At 45.5% G+C, this 21,876-nt stretch overlaps 1 protein-coding gene across 1 annotated transcript in view; it reads right to left on the bottom strand.

The window, feature by feature from the left end:
- Positions 1 to 21,876, bottom strand: part of LOC138527595 (potassium channel subfamily K member 16-like) — a 229,633-nt gene that overhangs the window by 53,251 nt on the left and 154,506 nt on the right. The window contains exon 3 of the mRNA XM_069638888.1: positions 10,110 to 10,276. Within this exon, the coding sequence (XP_069494989.1) occupies positions 10,110 to 10,276 (167 nt within the window). The remainder of the gene's footprint in view (positions 1 to 10,109; positions 10,277 to 21,876) is intronic.

The raw sequence follows: 21,876 nt of genomic DNA on the forward strand, positions 1-21,876 counted from the left end.
CATTTTGGTCGTTCCTCCATCTACTCCTCCTCGCACCTCTTCAGTGACTTTGAGGAATTTCACGCATTCACGAATTGATTACCTTGATGATGTGAGGACTTCTCTCCGATCTCTCTCCTGTATTCATGCCTCTTATACGGACCATGCTTTTTCTGGCTTTCACTGTGCACTTATAACCCACTTTAACCAGCACTATCCTCCACTAATATTCACACCTTTGCATCCCCATCCTCAGCCATGGATCACCTTTGAGACCCAGACACTCAAAACAAACTTTGCTGTGACCTAAGATAGTGGGGCAAATACAGGACCCCAACTCTATTCCTAGCCTACAAAAATTCCCTTGCTGTCCTCTCCACTGGACTCTGACAAATCCTCCTACTTCACAAACCTAATCTCCCCCCTTTGCAATCACCCCCACAAACTTTCATCTACACTCCAAGCTTTGCTCACACCTCCCCAACCAGTACTAGTTGCCTCTTATATTTCTAGTAATGACTTTGGGCACTACTTTTCAGCAAAAATATTTTATATTTTACATTTGTGACACTCACATAGTCCTCTTCTCTGCCTCAGCCAATCGCCCCTTTTACCTACACCCTAGAAGTGGAATTAAACATTTCAAATTGTCCAAACATGTCTGACTTTGTTTTTACTCTTCAATACAGCAAAAAAGAATTTAGAATGGGCCATGGTAAAGAGGTGAGAAGTGGGCACCTGTGATGCGCATATCAATGCATTATCCATGCAATGGATAAAAGGCAAAGTGGGGGCCCCCTTCTGCATTACAAAGGAAAGTAGTGGCATAAACCACTACTGTGCATCTCTGCTTTCACCATCACATTAAAGGTGGCAATAGTCTTTAAAATACATTCTAAAAATATATGTTAGAGACATTTCTTCAGCTTGTAGTATTCCAGAATGACCACTACCACCAGCGCTGAGCAGACTTGTAGAAATACCACCGAAGGTGGTGGTATTTATTGCCAGTACTACCTCTGCACAAAAACCTGCAAACACATAATGATTCCCTATAATCTGTAATGACTAAACCGCTTCAGGAGTCACCAAAGTAATTTAGCCTGTATGATATTTTCAATGTTTGTTCTTCATGAGAGTTGCACTTCAGAATAAATACACTGGGCAGCATTTTTAGTAACTGAAGAATGAAGGTATTAGTCTAATATGGCTGCCCTTTATTTCAAGTCTTTTTCTGTGTCCATTGGACCTGAGGAACTACGTGTTTCCCTGTATTAATGAGATTAAGTGGGTGTTAGTCCTTCCTTTCTTTCACAACATTGCCAGTTCTTCAGACTCAATTAAGGGTGTGCGCCACCTGCCTCCCACCAAGGCATCAACCAGGACTAATCACTCTATGCTGCTCAATTGAGGCAGCACCCGGTAGATGCAAAGGCACCAACAATGCAAACTCTGCTGGCACATTGCCACGCACACACTTTAGGCTAGACTCTCAAGACCATCAGTCTCTGCACGAGGGTGTGGCATCCACCGGGGAAAAACTAGACACGACCTGAGCATCCACTGTGGCACGCAAAATGAAAGTAGATAGTAGCGATTTGAAAAAGGTGATGAAGACCAACTTTATATTGTATGGCCCTACCTCACCTAGAGCACTTGTGATCTCACTGGTGCACTGGAGCCTGTAATCACAGGCAACAGGTCCGGCACTGTGAGGCCAGGATAGACAGCTCTACCAGCTAATGGCTATGGTAAGAGAAAGGCCCTACTATAACAAGCCAAGGATGACAGCTCTTTGTGGGTCAGCCAAGCATTCGCCATCTTGCATTTTGGTTCTGTCCATAAAAGGTTTGGTTACAGAGTTCAAGATCCTGCCACATACATCCTCCTCAGTGACTACCAAACATTGCTTTCTACCTGACTGCACATAAAAAACATATTTTCTCTGCTCCTCCATTGCTGTTTTACAGAAGCCTGTAGAATTCTAATACCCTTTCTCTGGTCAACGTGGGCAGGCTCCAAGGTTTTCCGTCCTTACTGAGGTTATCTTTCAACTGTCATGGGTTCGCCCCCTCCAGGGATGGCGGGCTGCGAGGTCAGCTGACATTTGGCAGTTCTGCATCCAGATCCATATATCCAGAAAGGTCTCTACTGTGATCTGAGGCTAAAGTGGGGAACCAGTTGTCCTTGCAGGCGCCCTTCCATGGAGATTAGCTATTCTGAACTATCAAATGAGATAGGCAGTGGATCTCTGAGTGTGATTGTGTTCTTCTTTGGGCAACCCCCAGGCTTTGTACCAGGATTCCCACCAGGGTGCCTGTGGGGTATTACATTGGACTTGAACAAGGGAACGTTGCTCTAGGTATCTCCTCTACCTGGGGTTACTCTGGGATGCTGGCTCATCCTTCTATTAGCACTCCTCTCAAGTTTGCCATGTAGCCTTACACAAGGCTTAGTTGCAGATTGTTTTTTGTTAATTCAATCCACCCATCTTGAAATCTCAAAATGGATGCAATAAAACTGTTTAGGCTTGAATCAGGCCCAAATTGAAATAGGGGTTGGCCTCCTACGCGGACACAGTGGAAAGAGATGCTGAGTTTTGTAGACCTCTATGGTCCAAATGGCTCTATTCAAGTGCTAGACCTGGCAAAATGTCTCAACGTGATTTTTTATTTCTGTAGCCTGGTTAGCTCCACACATTTTCATTTTATGGTCTTAAAACCGCATTGATCACTATTATCAAAGTCTGAATACGCTACTCTAGCTAAGACAATTGTCATAAATCGGATTACTGCAATTACGTCTATGCAGGTGCGACTAAATATCTTATCCAGCATCTACAGATCCTCCAGAATGCTGCGGCCCGGAATGCTGCGCTCCATTTTGTGACAAATAGAAACAAACGTGGCCACATGACCCCGGTTCTGCAAAGGTTACACTGGCTCCATGTACAGGCTAGAATTTAAACTCTTGACAATAATACATAAAACCCTGTATGGCCCTGCCCCAACACATATGAGCCAGTGTTTTGCTTGCTACAGTTCTACTAGAACCCTCAGATCGTCAATGCACCTTTCTCGGTCAGTTCCCCGATTTAACAGTTCTACAGCCTCCGGCAGATCCTGCACATTTATTGGTAGTAAGCTTTGGAACAATCTCCCTCAAGACATTAGGATCATTTCCGACCTTTTACAGTTTAAGAAGAGACTGAAGATCCTCCTGTTCTGATTTTGATTGATAATCTCCCCGGGTAATCTACCCGCGAAGCTCTTCATCACATTCTCACTTGCTTTTCTGTATCGAACAAGCACTGAGAAACCAAGTCTGGTAGGTGTGCTGTTAGTCATTGACTGAAACTGATTGTAACAGCTAGACAGATGTATTTCTGGGAAAACTATCACACAGCTGCAACTGGTGTCCATCATGACTAAATATATTGGTATATTTTTGCCAACTCTGATACCACTGGTGGATAAGGGGTCTTCACTTAGGGTGCTGCTGATAACCCTCCCAGTGGGTTTCTTGGGATCTCAGCTGATAGCTCTGCTCAATATGAACCAGGTATATTGTTGTTTCAGAACTAAGACATGACACTTTCATCCTCTGCAACTCCCAGGAAGGTCATGCTGAGGGCAGTTGCCCTTTGTAAAGACATGGTTATGAGTGCACGCAGGGTCCCCTTTCTTGGCCGCTTGGGCTTGCCTCGGATCTCTTTCTCTAGATAGGAATCGGGCACACAGGGAAAGGATTGTGAAAATGAAAGTATTTACTCTTAATATAAGAAACTCTCAGGCAGCTATGGGACTGTGAGATTACTTTCTCTACCCCGAAAAGGCTGTAAACAACTTTGTGTGCCCTTCAGATGAGAGATGTAATTAACTGTACATTTCTATTGCATCACTATAATAAAATGACAGGGTAGATCATATTATGTTGGGCTTACTGCTAAGTGAAAGGATTAGACAATGCCTAGGAAACCATTGCTGGCAGCCCCTCTAGACCCATGTTTTGTTCTGTGTCATATATTGGCTCTTGCTGTCGGAAGCGGCCGCTCAATCTCTATCCGCGAGTCAGATTGGGAGAGTTTGTCACTGCGGTGCGGCTTGACAGTCTATCCGTTCGCTCTGCAAGGTCCTTTTCTCTAGTCCTCCAGTCCTCCAGCCCTCAGAGTACGGTGCGGTGCGCTGACCAGGCGCGAATACTGAGGCACTGTTTTGGGCTGTCTGGGCGCTGTCGGGACCTGAGAGGCCCCGGCTAAGTAGCGGGAGTGCGCCGCTGCTGGGGGTCCGTGGGGCCCGTGGGGGCTGCGGCGGACGATCGGCTTTGTTGCTTGTGCCTGAAAAGATTGACCGTCTCCTCCTGGGGTTCCTGTCAGAGTGCAAGGTGTGCAAGGCGTCTCGGGAGGCAGTCGCTGGGACTGCAGTACCTCAAGTAAGTGCTGTGGGCTTCCTGTCGGGTGCCCCACGGTGTTCCTGGCCCTTCAGTGGTACACAAAAGTAAGCTGCACCGGTGGTGCAGGTGAGGCCCCAGGACTGCGGCTGAGGTGCGGCTGATGTGCCATTGATAACCATTCTATTGGGGGTGGTTTCTCTTTTTTGGAAGTATCGCTAGCGGAAGTGGCTTATTGGACCCCCCCTCCTTTCTTTCTTTTTCTCCCCCCCCTCCTTTCTTCTGCTCCCCCCCCTCCCTGCTTCTTCTCTTTTGAGCCTGTATTTTACCTGGGGGTGAGATTGGTAGGTGGCTTCATAAATACCACCCTACCTCGAATCATCTGCCCAGTGTAACAACTCAAAATGCCTCCGGGACAAAAGCCAGCACAAAATAAATACAATCTACGTAAAACGAAGAAAGCTCGAGTAGCTGAGGCACGGCAGAGCGAGGAGACGGGAAGTCCCAAGGAAATTATCATGAAGAAGCTCAAAAAGCCCACCCTCCCAGGTCAAGGAGTGATTACTGGTTTCTTTCCACCTAACCCGATACCTGAAACTAATTCTACTACTATAGAGGAACCAGTATATACTGGAGGGGGAGGGGGGAACTGTCTGAGTACTTCAACCTTCGATGACATTGACAACAACTCTTTATTGGATCTATGCCTGAGTATTCAACGAGGGATGACTCCCCTGATGCCTAGGAGGCAGGATGATAAAGAACTGACACAGGGAACGAATCCTGCGGCCCCTCCTGTCATTACCTCGGGCCACTCGGAGTCGACGGGCAGACTGTCTGCCTCCCCTAATCTGGTAATGGTCTCTATGGAAGACGTTCCGGACAACGAGGAATTGGACTTATCTACTCCGTTTCCCGGAGCAAAAGAACTAGCTGAGATACAATCCTCTGTAGCTTCTCTTCAGTTTGCCTTAAAAATTCTGCTCCAAATGACCGGGCGTATTTTAGCCAACACCTCCGCACCGACTATGCCCCAGATTTATGAAAATCCTGTGGATGCTGAGGCAGAAATTAACTTAGCGGAGGCCATTGACTTAGCTGAGGAGATAAATGCTATGTCAACTAAGGAATCCCCCACAATCGTGGATCAGAGTGAGTCTGCCTTTTTCTCGCGTAAACAGCGCAAATTGGCCAAGAAGGCACAACAAAATAAGAAAAAATTGTTAGCGTGCTCCTCTGTTGAAGAATGTGTGAACATCGGTGGCCGCTCAAAAAAAGCAAAAAAAAGGGCTGCCCGAGCTAAGAAAAAGAACAACACGGGAGTTGGCTGTCTGACCAGCTGGCTGATTACGGACCAAGATCAGAGCAAGGAACAGTCAAAGGAGCGATCAACGCCGGCAAGTGAGGTGGAGGGTGCTGAGGCTAAAGGCCCCCTGACCTTGGGCGAATTGGAGGAGCAGGATGGAGAGTGGGAACAACTTGAAATTGACGACCAGTTGATGGAGGAGAGGCTATGTGGATCCCCGGAGAAATCGCCCCAGCCTCCACTCCCTATGGCTAAAATCGGCCACCCTCCCACCATATCTATAGAGGTTGAACCAGGCAAATCTCTCAGTAGGATATGCCGGATTAAGAATCTGTATAAAAACGGCAATCGCAGATGGTTGTCCAGGTCGGAGTTTCTAACTCGACTATACTCCGTCCCTGAACTGCGTGTGCTGCAATCTGATGACTTCCAGTTTGTGGAGCCATTGAAGGGGCGGAATTCGTATGTATCTGCCCTACATTGCAAGTTTTTATCCACAGCACAGCTGATTAGGAAATACCGAGACGAACTATGGGCTGTGGACGTGGAGATAGATGCAGACTTGGATGAACTTGACCCCTGCGTCAACAACAGTGAAACAAGGGGGCCGACTGATCTTGATGCTTGTCCGATTGTACCTAAGGGAAAGAAAGTGGAAGTGACTGACATCCAGCACGTGTTAAAATGGCTGGCTGAATCGCTCCCCGAAGCGTTATCCAACCATTGAACCTGGTCATTATTATCATGGAATTGCAGAGGTTTTGCGCATCTGCTGTCCTCAGCGGGATCTGTAAACTTTGTCGCCAAGCATGAGTTAATATGTCTACAAGAGACCTGGGCCATGGACCCATTAATATTGGATGGATATAGGATTTATCAATCCTTCGCGAACAGGGGGGAGAAGGGAAGACCATTTGGTGGGATGCTCACAGTGGTGGCCAGTTTTCTCCCCTCGAAGCAGATTCCCTGTAGCCAAGATAATAATCTGTTGGCAGTGGAAGTTGAATATGGGCCCAAGGGCAAAGGAGGAAATGTCTTGTTGATAAACTTATATAATCCTAATCATGCCCGGATAAGTGAGCCACTCCAAGCAGCCCTTCATGAGCTGTTGGCATCCTGGTTAGCCACTCGGGGCAACGGAGCGGTAATGGTAGCTGGTGATTTCAACTGCCGAATACCGGGGGGTGGAGGGCTACATCCACAAAATCCGAGGCTAAGAAACAAGCGGTTACTCACGCACACTAAAGAGGATACTGAAGGTCCTCAGTGGCGTCATCTATTCGACGATTGGGATTTGGAGATGCTGAATGGTTACACGACTAGTGACCATCCAGGCAAACAAACGTGGGCTAACGGATCTTCCTCCAGCATAATTGACTACATATTTGTGTGCCCTAATATGTTGTTGTGTGTTGCTGATCTGAAGGTTTCTTTAAATGAATGGAGTGACCACGCCGCCCTCCAGTGTCTATTAAATATATCCCACACTACACCAGATAAGAGCAATATGGGTATAATTCGGGCAAACAAAGCGGGCACTGGTATTAGATGGACTGCTAAGAGTATACACTTGGCATCGGAAGCACTAAACATTGAAAATTGGTCCCAAATACCCAATTTCAATGTAATGTCTATTGATGCCATAGAAACTTGGATCAGTACTTTCTCTATTACTCATGCCTCCGCTCCCAAGTGGAGCATGATTAGACCAGAGGGTGGGACACTCCCGTTTAATAAAAAGATCAGAGACACCAAGAGGGAATTGAGAAGGGAGCTCCGCACGATCAAGCAAAGGTGCGAACCTATAGAAAATCTTAGGGTGGCTATTAGAAAAAGCAAAAACAAATATAGAGCCAATATTAAAAAACTACGGCTCGCCGAAAGAACTCTGGCATACCAGAAATTGATACATACAATTTGCTCTAAGAACACACGTAGCATCTGGGCACTTTTGGGTGAAGCCAGGGAAACAGTCAAGGGGCAACTGGTAAATCCCATCGGTGCAAAGGAATGGGAGCACTTCCTGCAGAAACGTAATGCCATCTTACAGACAGAGGAAAGGTCCCCGTCGCCACCTCCGAGAGCTAGCGTACCATCTGATATGTCATACACGGCGATATTATCTAAGATAAAAACCCTAAAATCATCTAGAGCTCCAGGCCCGAATGGCCTTGCCAATACAGTTATTAAAGCCCAACCTGAGTTTTGGGCAGGGTTGTTGGCAATTATGTTTGAGAAAATTTTGAACCAGGGGGTGATACCTAAATCATGGCAAACAGCCGTCTTGATTCCGATATTTAAAAAGGGGAATCGGCTAGATCCGAACAATTATAGACTCCTTTCGATGCTGGATACGACAGGCAAACTGTTTGCCTCCCTGTTGCTCAAGGACCTTCAGACATGGGTAGACGAGGCCAATATATTATCCAAATTCCAATGTGGCTTTAGAAAAGGCTACTCCACTGGGCATAATCTGATGGTAATGAACCTGCTGAGATCTAGAGCCCGTAAAAGAAACGAGCCACCACTGTATGCACTCTATATCGATTTTAAAGCAGCTTTTGACCTGGTTCCTAGAGAACGTCTCTGGTCTAAACTTGCTACTCTAGGCTGCCCTGCCGGCATACTGTATTTCCTCAGATTGCTACACCATAATACGTCGGTCAGGCTGAAACTAGACCAGGAGGGACATCTGACTAGTAAAGTACATCAAAACAGGGGGGTCAAACAGGGTTGCGTGACTGCCCCCCTAGTTTATAATCTCTATGTACATGATATTCCTCTTGCTCTAGCGTCTGCCCGCAATTGCCCCCCTAAAATCGGGGAATCTGTGTGTACCGTTATGGCATATGCAGACGATTTGGTCATCTTCGATCATACTATTGGTGGGTTACGTAGATCAGCCATATCATTATGGGAGTATGCCGAATCCAATGGCCTCATCATTAACTTAGACAAAACTAAGGTATTGAGATTTTCCAGTAAAAGAGTGTCCCGTGTGAATCTTATGGTAAACCATAATCTGATTCCATACGCTCCACTCTATCGTTACCTAGGTATTGACTTTGAGCCCAACGGGGATTATGTGGCACTTAAGCTCTCACGTACAACGCGAGCGGCGCAAGTAACATCTCTTATAGCCAACTTCTCAAATAATCAAGGAGGATTCACCCTGTGGGGCACGCGCAAATTGTATACGCAGGTATTTATCCCTATGATGACATATGGCCTAGAATCACTATTAGACCTAGATCTTAGTTGGCTACAAGTCATCGAGGGGAAATTCTGGCGTCGTATACTGGGCCTGGGTCCGGGAGTTCCGATGGCAATTATTCGATTGGAACTGGGACTTCCCTCTATGAAGGCTATTGTCTGGAAAAGGAGACTGGGGCACTTCTTGAAAATGCGTAGTGTAACAGCTAACCCTCTTCTGACCACTATCCTCCAAGAATTATGCAAGAAACAAAATTCTCCGTCTCCATATACGATGATGCTAAAACATCTTGCCACTATTGGCTGGACCTGGCGAGAAGGGCCATACTCTAAACAAGCTCAAAATGCACTTGACAAGCGGGTGGAAATGTGGGATTGGCTGGAGAATTTTGCTCACCTTAGCTCGCTGAAAAGTTATGCATTTGTACAATATAGATTGTATTCATTTATGCAACCACAAGGGTACCTCAATCTCTGCCCCTCCAAAAAACTGCGGCGATTTATTCTACTATTAAGGTTGGACCAACTTCCTATCCTATTGGTTACGGGTAGAAGACTACAGTTACCAGTGGAACAACGCACCTGTCGGTTGTGTAAAGGATACAATGTTCTAGAGTCAGCAAGACATGTACTGACTGAATGTGGTACTATGATCCATGTAATCCAATATTACTTGGGGATGTTCGCCCACAATCTGGCATCAATTGGAACATTATTATTCTGGCATCACTGCATGAACTCTGAGAGTATGCGAGTGATGTTAGCTCTCTTCAATATATGGTCCAGGATAGAAGAAATATTGGAGATACAGATTTGAACCCAGTACTCACACTCTAAATATTCACTGTGCTCACCACTAGTTGTTAGAAATGGTTTAAGCCCTGCTTTCTCCTTTGAATTGCTGTCCGTATGTTAGTGTGGGGTATACGGGACATTGTGTACTGCTTCGTTTCTTCTTGCCTATATGCTACTTGAGCTCTTAGATTGGTTTCTTTTGTAAATGGTTTGTTCTTATTATATTGATATATCATTTTTATCTTCTTTGTCAAATATTTGTTATCTATGTATTTAGCAATCATATGTGTAAAGTTTATTAAATAGACTGTATCACATTAACTAAATAAAAAATAAATTGCAGAAAGATATGTAATTACAAAAAGTAATACAAGTATGCTGCTGCTTCATATATTATTTTGTTTTCTTCTTCAAAAATACATATTACCTTTTCCATTCCCTTGTGAGCTAAGCATTCTCCAAGTCTTTGACAGACGCGTGAAAGCCTTTTCCCAATATCACTCAGAACAATCAAATTCAAGGGAATGCCGAACAGAGCGTAGATAACACAGAAGATCTGCCCACCGGCTGTTCTGGGAGCCAACCTACCATAACCTAGGAAAAAACAGAGAAACACAAGGAATCCTTGCTTGCAGGCATAAACAATCAATAAACATTTCTGGTCATGTATAATGATGTCACTTGTGGTGTCATCTGTTGCGTCACATAACATGAGCTGTGCATGATAAGCAACACAAATAATGGTTGCCCAGCTAACCATAACTGATGAATTTCAGTGTGCTTTTTTAATTAACATTGGTTACTTATCTGTTCATAGACAGTGTGGCGATCAGGAATGATGAGACTGACCAAGTGGTGCCATGCTGATTGCTATAAACTTTTATTGCATTTACATTATCCCCTACCTAACCCTAACTCTAATGGGGTTTCCCTAGCTAAACTAAAGAAAACTCAGGCAAGTGTCAGGAAGTCCGGGGAAAGTCAAACAAAAAGGCACTGTTCTTGTCAGGGCCCCAACTCTATTCCTATCGCTACAATAATCAAAGTCCAAAAAGAGCACCGTCTTCTTGCAATCCAGGAGAATTACTCCCTTCCCCTGGATGCAAAGTCTTTTGACAAACTGAGAGTTGATAACATTTCAACCAAAAATGTTGGCACACAAAAGTCTATAAGGGGCTAGACGAATGACTCTCTTGTCCTAGGTGGTCTGTACCTTTAAATCAGACGCACACAGCGGGTGGTTAATTAATAGAGAGAGTGGACCACGTGAGCAGTAGCACGCAGGCCCGGCTCCAGGAATATTCATCTGGGTGGGCCAGGTTTGTGATAAGGGGGACCCAAATTACATCGGGTATGGGTCTTGGATCACCCTAACGAAAGCGTTGGTGTCAATCCAGATTTCCCAGATCCGTGATCCAGCACAAATCTCTTCCCAGATCTGGAAAAATACATTTGCACCCTTCTATAAAAAAAAACAGTACAGTGCAAAAGGAGAAGCAAGGAAAATCGTGTTGCAACATCAATCTACCCATCTTCCCTACTCATCTGCTCTTCCCTTGCTATTATATCCTATCCTCCTCCACCCCCAGTCACCTATCTCCAGCTCCCCTAATCACCATTCCCTTTCACCTCCACTCCCACCCACTCCGATCAGCCCCCAGCATGTCTTTCTTAGCCTGGCTGGGGAACATCGAGGGTGATGCATCCTCCACCTCCTCTGAGAGGGCTGAGCGGTGAGGCCCCCAGTCTTTATACCATCTCAGATGGTGTTCGCCCAACAATGCCTTCCTGAACACTGTAGCTACTCCCAAGAGGCCCCAGAGGAGGTGCTTGTAGCACCTCCATCTTATGTGAAAGATAGACCCCCCCCCACAGAATACTGAAGTAAGGAATAGGAGATTTTGTTTCTCAGAAAATTATGTTGCATTTTTGCAGCACATTTTAATTGAGTTGAGGGTGTAAGGGAATGCTAGCATGTAGGAGAGAGTGCTAGGGCTGGGAGAGCTGCATGAGGAGTCAGACTCTGCAGGTTGAGGGGTTTCCGGCCTCCTGGTATCACTCCTGGTGAGGTGTGGCAGGGAGGAGTGGGCCCTACTCCCCTGCCATGGCCCTGTACATCATTGCTTGGTACATACTGGTTATAATATGCAATTGTCCTTGAGGACTTTTTGTTTGATGTCTTTACTTTGAATTGCTATTGAATAACACAATTTTGTTCAGTAAATGCAGCCTGATATTTTCAAAGAAAGATGTGTGTCTGTGTTCTTGGCGGGTTCCAATGCTTGTGCTGCCCATCTATTAAACCATGAGTGGGGCATTTGGAATAGCTTATAATGCAAAATTAATCACTTCTAGGGGCATCTAATTTTAGCAGGTACGACATAGTGAAATTAAATGATTTGTACAGGATCACACACTTTGGTTAAGTGGTAAAGCCAGAATTTGAGCCTAACCTGAAATTTAGATACTTGATCATGCATCTTCTAAGCTCCTCTTGTTACAATTATGTGTTGAAGTTTCGTTTTGAATGTCTACAATAATACTTAATGTTATACAGATTACTTTAAAAATGCACAAATCAAATGATAAACCAACCTAACAATGTATTCATCATTGTAGAAATGTGTTGATGAAGAGTAAGAGGGGCATTTTGTTTTGAATCCTAAATTGCACAGGAAGGGACCACTCCTGTTTGCAATTCTTGCTCAAAGAGTTCCAGAAAGGTTACGTTTTGGTGGCGAGAAGCAGGTAGTTGGTGGTGATGCCATGGGCTTTAACATAGCCATGGCTAGTCATTGGGTGGATAAATGACCAAATGCAATCATAGGATGTGTGTTTCTCCTTACATTTTATCTCCATCCTATCTGTGTTCTACTGCATGAGTTCTGGCTTGAACCTAATAGGAAAAAGTCTGAATCAAATATAACCAATGGCATTGCACTGGCCAGCCTTCTTTACCATTGTCTGCAAATCAGCCTTGGTCCATTCACCAATGCGAGAAGCCCTTCCCAAACTGCCAGACCACAAGGTCTAAAAATGCATGTGGTTGCTGTGTTCCAGTGCAGAGGGGTCATGGCCTAGCAATTGAGATTGGACTGCACCTTTTGGTGGCAGCAGCAAGAGTCATTTGCTAATGGCTTGTCCCCTTCTGTAATGGCACAGGCATACTACAGAATTATGGCATGGAATGTTGCGCACAGCAAAGGTAATGGTAATGTTTAATTCAAAGCCTTGCATCCATCACATTCTATTTTACTACACTCCAGAATTACATTTGTGTTACTATCAACCTTATGTTTTTACTTATACTCAAGTAGTTAATGCAGCAGAATAAATACTTTGAATGTAATTTGTAAGTTCCCCAGTCAGATGATGCACCTTCTTCAGAAATCTGTATTCAAGCAACATCATCTGTTATTTATTGTTTGATATAGTTAACCACTTTATTAAGCATGATGCGAAAAACCGCTATATTCCCACAAAAGATAAACATGCTTTAAATTACGGAAAGCAAAACAGTGATTTTAGGTTTGAGAAAATAGTTGTAGGCAGCAGGGGGCTCCCAAAAAGATCGGTGAAGTCTTTAACTCGGCTGTTATTTTTCTAGACTATGTTCCAAACCGTTTACTTTTCTTATTTCTCTTGGTGGGTCCCCACTGGGATGAGGAAGATGTTCCCTACGTTCCTTTTGACTTGTCAGTATCACACTATTGTGGCACTGCCCAGGGATTGGTGCAACAAAGCAGTAAACAACTTTCTTATTCCCTTTTCTATTCAGTCTAAATATTGACATACCAGGTAAAGACGGATGAACCATGAAAAGGGCAGTCTTTACCTTCTTTTAGTTGACCCAGGGACTGCAACAGCCAGTAACACTGATTGGTAGGATTGGTTGTTGACCAACGGTGGTATAGAGATGCTTCTCAAAAGACTCTAATTGGTATTAACTTTTGGGTTCACTATATAGAATATTAGGGTGTGCCTAAAAAGATCTTTCCTTGACTTCAGCGTTTTCAGTATTTCGCACGTGCCAAAGATTGCCCACAAAAGGAGAGCGTAAATTCTGTTCTCGTCAAAGGGCACTTCCGAGAACTTTGCAGCGTCTTTTAGCTCTCGAGTAGCTCACCCTGTTAATACGGTTTCGGGAGTTGGAGGTTTTTCTTGCAGGAACTTCTGCTAGATGTATTCTCTCTTGCCAAAGTGTGGATTTCTTGTTTAATTTACAGTCCGTTAGCCTGATGTAACAAAGACTTATTTTTTCAGATCCACTTCAGCTTCCTCCTGGAGTTTGCCAACTCCCGTTACCCATTTCTTGGAGTCGGGAAAACTTCACTGGTTCTGCTGGGGATGTGAGCCACGATATCAGTTTCACCTGGACTGGTCATCAACTTGACAGTCTTTGTCTTATGTCTTGATACGTCAACAGGATTCTGCATACACTCCCGGCTTGCTGCTGATTCTTCATAGCAGGCCTGGGGTAGCAGTTTTGGCCTAGTTATCGGATCACCCGGACTACCCACTACAGGTCCTGCCACCACTGTGCACTCTCTCCTCCTTCGTTATGCTGACTGCCACACAAATGACAGGACACTTTCCAGGCGTCTCACTGATAATAGGTTGTCGGGCCATTCTTTTGCAGTCTTGGCAATATACTTATCCTTGGGCCACCAAGCCTTGTTCAATACCCTTTGGCGCTCTGCCTCCATGCAGAACACCAACTTCGGTTTCTGCTCCTACTTCTCTTACGGTCCTCGTCTGGCCCGTGCTTCAGAAACCACTGTGCACTCACCTGCACCACACTCTCTATGCTGGGTTTCTTCCTTTGGTGAAACACTTGGACTGGCCTTCCAAGTCTCTCCACCTCTCTGTCCCATTCTCGAGGGTATCAGGTAATCCCCATGAAAAAAGTCGTCAGGTTGGTGACTTTTAAAAGAAAACGCACTAATGATGCACCCTCCAGGCTATCAAACACTTTCCCCAAATATTCTAGGACTGGAGGTAATAATATATAACTATACCCCTCCTAGAATATTTGGGGAAAGAATTTTGAAAGCCAGGAAAAAGCCACCAGAACCTGACGACTTTTTCACAGGGACATTATTACATGGAACCTTCTCGAGATAGGCCTCTGCCTCTGTCTCTCCAGGGATCTATCCTTCTCTTTCTCGCTCTCACCCTCAAGCCCCATAATTTGTTTTTACTAGCCTCATATAGCGGGGCCAGTGTTAACGTAACACCCGTTTGATTAGCCTCAGCTGAGCGAGTGGCATTTTCATTCGGGTTTGAGAGTATTAGAGTTAATACAATAAACACATAGTTTCAGATGGAATTCCAAATAATGGAGATTTAGCCGCTACCACTAATCTATGGGATTGGGAATTAAAGGAGATGCGTCTCCAACTAGCGTCCCTCTCCCCAGAAGTAGAGACCCTCCCCATGAGGTCCTCCTGCATTTTACCACCCTTAGGAGGACTTTTGGATAATGACTGCACCGCCCTAGCCTCATGAGAAGGGTCTTCCCCCTCGGGAAAAGTGACATAATCCGAAGGATTGTCACAACAGCCATAACTTCCCTTTAACAACGTTTATTCAGCGTTGTGTAATCATATACTTTGTCCATGCAAACGTGGCTGCAGAGATTGCAATGCATGGCATGGAGCCAGTTCCATGACACAGTGCCCTACAACTCAATTTCCACTGGGCATAATCTGCAGACATGGCCCTGGTGCAGTGACCCTATCTTCAATGTCTGAAGGCCATGCGAGATGACTATGCCCTGCAGGGTCTGTGCCAGAGACATGGCCTTGTGCTATTTCTCGGACATAGTGAATGACCATGAAGGCAATGTCTGTAGGCCTTGGCCAGTCGACTCTGTATTCACAAAGGATGGCCCATACCCAGAGATAAGTGCCCAGGCTGCAATATAAACAAAGCCTGACATGCCGCTATGCCCTTAGCCCATTCCACAGTCCTGCAGTGCTGGTAAGCCATGGCCTCTGGTCATGCCACCTGTGCTTGTCCATGGCCCGGCACAGTGACACTAGTGCCTCAGGGATATTATACATGCGGTCTTGTCTCAAGCCGAATATCCCAGCATCAGTGCCTAAATTGCAAGGCCAGTGGCCATGATCTGTGGGCACTGTGACCAGGGAATGACCTTTTTTCAAACCCTCAATATATTGACCCTGCCTGAAGTGCCTGCAGACCATGGAACAAATACATGCCCTGCAGGCACCTTGCCGGGCCTGGTCTTTGGCCATGCATGGGCACAGGCCATGGCTGCAATGCCAAGAGGGCATAGCTTATAGCCATGACTGTCCAACACTGGGCACTGTGCCTAAAGTATGGCCTTCAGCTATGACCGTGGCACAGGACATATTCTTACAATGCCCACAGAGAATAATGTGGGCACGTTCTGGTTCTGTACTTAAGGCACATTGAACTTGTCTGCAATGGTCACTGGGCATGGCCATCAGGCCTATGAGAAATATGCTTGGGATGTGGCTTTCAACGGCACAGTGACCCTAAGCATATTGATTGGCAATTGGCCTCCTGGGTGAGTGGACTTCCGTTGTGACGTGTGGAATTGGGGGCTGAGGTGCACTTGTTGACACCATAATGCTGAAGAGGCACCCAAAAGTAGGCACAATGAGACAGACATCAGTGTCTGTGAACCAACAATTTTACCCTCAGAAAATATGGTGAAAGTGAGGCTTTTTTCTAAGGAAAAAAGCATATTACACACCTCTGGGATATGCCTTGGGGGTTGTGGGGAAGGGGGCTGAAATATGCCCTCCAATAAAGAGGTTTACAACATGAGGTCCATAGACCCGCAACATATCACCCATGCCCAACTCAAAGCTTTGAGCCTGGGATTCACCCATCAAATTCCTGTGACTAAATTCAAAGCTTTGTCTCCTAGGGCACTTTGACTACGGACTCCAGCTTTACGACTCACTTACCAAATGCTCAAGTCACAGTGCATCTGGTTGCAGTCCTGCGAGTGTCCTGGGCACACTGTCCACAGGATTCTGTGGGCACTGTGCCCAGGACACTGCCTGCGGCAATGCCCCAGCACAATAACAAAACCCACAGTGCCAAGAGCACATGTCCTGTGGTTATGTCCATTTAGTAGTGCCTCTTCTAGCAGGGCACGACTGCCAGAAATCATGGAATGGCGTGCCACAATGATCTCGCACATGGTCTCTACCCTAAATTCCCACGGAGCATGGCCTTGCAGGCACTGACCTGGAACATATGCTCACGCCAACATAATGGACCTTTTTGCAATGCCCACCGAGCATGGGCTATAATCTGCAGACATTGATAAGCTGCAGGGATCCAGCTACAGTGCCTACAGGGCACGGCCAGCGACCATGCTGGAGTCCAGTTTCCCTACCCCACGGCCACGGATCATGGCCTCAGGCTATGCCCTTCAGCCACTGGATCCATTCCCCAAGCACAATGCCCCCATTGCCACAGGGCACCATTTCCTCTAATTGTTCAGGTTCTTAAACTCAGTGTGGCTTCTGAACCTGTCTAGACTTTAGGATTGATTCTCCAGTCACCAATCAATGCAATCTTCTAGTAAGGTACTGACCCACCTTAAGTGACTGAAAATGTGCATAGCTCAGCTCCTAATGCACACACTGATTTTTGATACATCCTGTTGCGACTCTGATTTTCTCCACGAAGTGTCAGCCCACCCTATGTGAATATTAGAGCACGGGCAATTCTCAGGGTGGAAAAAGTTCCGGAGTGGGTGTATACCATCTCAAAATAGCATTCCACATTCAAACTCTTATAGAAATAGTTTTACTCTATGCTACAGCAAACAACACTGAACAGATTGACATCAGGCATGGTTTATTGGTTAGAGCTGGCTCCAACTTGAAATATGTTTTTGTTTAGTATAGGTCAGTTAAATGGCTTTTAAAAAATGTGAAAAAAGGTGCACAAAGTTCTCAGGAATATATCGATGCGACTGTTCCCAAACAGGGGTGTGTTATGTGAAGTGCCACCTAATATTCACATAAGAAAAACACAGGTTTGGCAGAAAAAGTCACAAAACCACAGCGCTTGTATGAATAAATATTAAGAGTGCACATAGGCTGCAGGTGCCTGAGAGGTGTGGGAGTACTGCCAAGTACAACCCACTGTTGCGGGAACAATTAGAGCACGAGCAATTCTCAGTCGCACTGCGCCCAAGAGTGCAATATAGGCATGTGTTGCAAGTCATTGAAGAGAGATGCGGTTATAAGTCCGATGGATTTATTTGCAAGGTAGCCTGACACGTGTTTCGAGTCTAAACCGACTCTTCATCCGAGGCTGTAAATGGGAGATGGGACCTAAGATAAATTGAATGAAGGACAGCTTCCTTTCACATCACTTTGGCTTTTCCTGCTGTGCTGAAATTACCGCAATTGCGAAGCCATGAGAGAGTTTTCTGGTACTGTCCTTCATTCAATTTATCTTAGGTCCCATCTCCCATTTACAGCCTTGGATGAAGAGTCGCTTTAGACTTGAAACACGTGTTAGGCTACTTTGCAAATAAATCCATCGTACTTATAACCACATCTCACTTCAATCACCCTTCAAAAATATGTGCACATTTCTCCACAAAAGAAATCAAAGGTGAGTGCATTTATATGTAAACTGTGCATATGTATCCAATGGGACCAATGTTTCAAGCATCTCAAAAAGTAGTTTTCAGATGGGAAGACCAATCTGATGAAATTTCCTTCATGTCCCATGGGTGTATGTTGGGGCGACTCAGGGGGCCAGACCCCACCACCCGCTTCATGATGTGCATTGAAGGTGCTTTGAGAAGGATTCCTGGTCTTTCCACAACACCTGGTGCCTGGGGCAGGGGATCGCGACAGTAGTTCTGCTGCTCTACTACTGGCCCTTTAAATCCTTTGCTATATGAAACGAAGACAGACACAGTGGCCCACACCTATGCAGGCCAACAGAGAGTAGAGATTAAGAATGAAGAAGTCAGAATTACCAATTGGCTTTTGCAAGGTAATTGCATTCCCATGTCCCAGTCCACAGGAAAAACCACAGAACAGTTGCACCACTGGTAATGGATTGCGTCATCCCACAGATTCCTCACCTTAGATATTTATTCTCCTGCTTTTCAGCTCTTGGAAACACCTTTTCCCAGAAGGGGCTGCTGTGCACGCTGGCATCAATGGCCATCAAGTGGTCATCTTCGTGACCAGATGTTACGTTCAGGCGGGTACAACCAACGTGCTCACTGCCCGTGACCTCAGTTGCTTTTTTCTGCATGCCCAGCATGCTACTCAGGAACCTTGCTTCACAGACATCCTCTGACAGAGTTATTTTCTTTAAAATTGTATCAAATTTCAGTAGACTTTGTCATCATGTCTACTTCGAAACCCTCCCTCATCCTCACAGAGTGTCTGTGAGGCCTCAGTACCGACCACGTTGTGGCGGATTGCGGCTCACTCCAGGTTATAACACCAAAGTCCTTAAAGGAGAGAGTCTCCAAACTGGTCCCAGGTTGCTTGTCTTCGAAGTCTACAAGTACGACACCATCGAAGATCCTATGCGGTCGAGAAGGAAAAGAAACAATTAAAAAAAAGCTGTTAGAGATCCCACTTGAGAAGTGACACCCGTCATTCTTTTTCTTCCTCATCCAAGAAGAAGAAAAGAAGGAGAAGGCATTCGCCGACAGACTTAACCCCAGTGAGAACGGTACGTGTCATGTCTAAATCCACCTCGGCGAAGAAGTGGGAAGAGTTTTGCATCAAAACGATGCAGGTCTTCGAGAAAGCAGGTCCGTCCATTCTCTCTTCGTCTGGGAAGAAGACCTCTGAGTCCACTGCCCCAGACAAGACCGGCAGGGACTCCACTCACCAATCATCTTGCACGCCTAAGAGCCCGAGACTGGTGAAACCCTCGATCCGACTGTCGTCAAACCATCGAAGACAGTCGAGCATCCCTCCAGTAGAATAATTCCTAAAGATTTCATGGTCTCTCTTCAGACATTCTTGATGAGGATGTTGTCCTGGTCCAGTCAGGGTTGAACCCATGGGCCTGCCTCGACATCTTGAGGAATTTCAGGACAAGGAGAAAAGGTTTTCCGATTTAGCCTCTCCCTGCATAATGCAAGTGCCTTGGACACCAATCCAGCAGTGCAATTCCCACAGGGAGACCCTACAGCCCATTCTAATCTAGTTCATAGGAGAATGATGGCTAAAATAACAGATGCTTAGGTTGGGGCCTCCCAGCTGGTGAAATCACGAAATGTGACTTGACTGACATTGTAAACAAGGGCATTACGTGGAACCCGATCTTCCTCTGCATAATGCCATACAAAATTCACTCATGGAGCTACGGAAGACTCCCTGCTCAGGGCCAGCAGTCAATAAGGATTTGACCAAAAGTACAGACCAGCCTTGTCTGACCCATAATTCCTGACCAGAGATCCGGCACATGACAGTCTGGTAGTACAGGCTGTGGGTAACAAGGCTAGCACCTATCCATCTTTACTCCCTGACAGGGATGATAAGCGTTATGATGCTTCAGTATGGCACAAAAAGCAGCGAATGCTTCATGTGCATTATCAAAATATATGTGTACAATATGGTATGTGATTGCTGAGGAAGCTGAACACATCCCAGAGGGTGAAATGAAGAAAGGTTTCCTTAATATATTTGAAGATGGAAAGGAAGACATTCGCCAATCCCTCCAGTAGAGGTCTCGACACAGCCGATTGTGTGGGGAGATCCATGGCAGCGAGTTCTGTCATGTGAAGATTCGCCTGGCTCAGCAAGTCAGGGTTTTGCGCAAGATGTCCAAGCTAAACTGCTTGACATGCCTTTTGACGGCCCTCACCTCTTTGGCCAAAAGGGAGGCAACAGCTTTGAGAAACTGCAGGTATCCAAGGCTGAGGCAAAGTCCTTAGGTGCAGCAATAAGGCAGCCTGTTCAACACTCCACTCAATAGAAGTATTTTCATTACTATTACTATGGACAAAAAGGTAAAAAGTCTGCTGCCTGTCAAGGTCAGAGACACTTCTCTTGACCTACTAGAGGTAGAGGGGGTAAGACACAGACCACCTCCGACATTTTACCCTCCATTGCGGCCCCAGCCGCAAAACCTCTTTAAGTGGAAGTACGTGAAGTACTGTTGACTGTCAGGATGCTATGCTCGCTTGCTGACCCATTTGGACTGGAAATTGAATTCAGAACGATGTCGGCGCGAGCGCATTCATTGCAACACCATCTTGCCACTGGCCCTTTAAATCAGCCTGCCAGAAGGAATAGACTCCGCCCACTAGGATACTCTGAGACACTACATTTACCCAGCAGCTAGCGCACCTTGCGTGCACACTGTGAAGTACTGTTGACTGCAGCACGAGGCGCGAGGCTGCAAGTTATTAGCCCTAAAGAGAGGTGGGAGTGAACACCTTGTACCTGAGCGGCGCATAAGGTAAAGATAAGAGAGAGAGCCACAACTCGGTCCAAACTGTTTAAATTTACTGTAAATTAAATGCATAGGCCACAAGGTGGCGTACGGCCCTCAATTAATAACCTTGTCTATAACAGTTTGGGATTTGTATAGGAATGGAATTACGATCCATTAATATGAAAGTAAAATCAGAGGTGACGCAGAATGAGAAATTGATGAGGCGCAATAGACCATGTAAACGCAAGGTAATAGGCAAGCAAGGATTGTTACCTGAGAGTAAATTGGCAAAAATTACTACGTTTTTTAACAAGATAGAAACCCTATCTCAGGTGACTTGCACTCCTCTCACTGGCACAGAAATAAATGATTGCAGTCAGATCTGAATTGGTAGAAGATCTAACGATGAGACTGCCTTGCATAGGGACCAAGTTACTAGGGCGAATGCTGCATGAGCCCAAAAACAATACTCTAGAGAATGAAGTGAAGATAACTAGTACTATATGTACTAAAAATGAGTGTCGAGAGATTGTGAAATGGGGAAGAAAATATGATGTTAACATTGAAATATATTGTCCACCGTGTAAAGGGGAGAAGAATGCCATGGGAGGTAAACTGATGGAGATTGAGAATCATATGCAGAGTTGGTGTGAGAATGAATTAAGTGAGCCCATGAAGAGCAGAGACACTCAAGATACCGAGAGTAGGGCTATATTAGAGTCTGCTTTCCCTGAGCTTCCGTTGAGTGATATTGTTAG

This window comes from Ambystoma mexicanum, chromosome 14, assembly GCF_040938575.1.
Source record: "Ambystoma mexicanum isolate Mex_15411 chromosome 14, UKY_AmexF1_1, whole genome shotgun sequence".
In the NCBI taxonomy this organism is placed as follows: Eukaryota; Metazoa; Chordata; class Amphibia; order Caudata; family Ambystomatidae; genus Ambystoma; species Ambystoma mexicanum.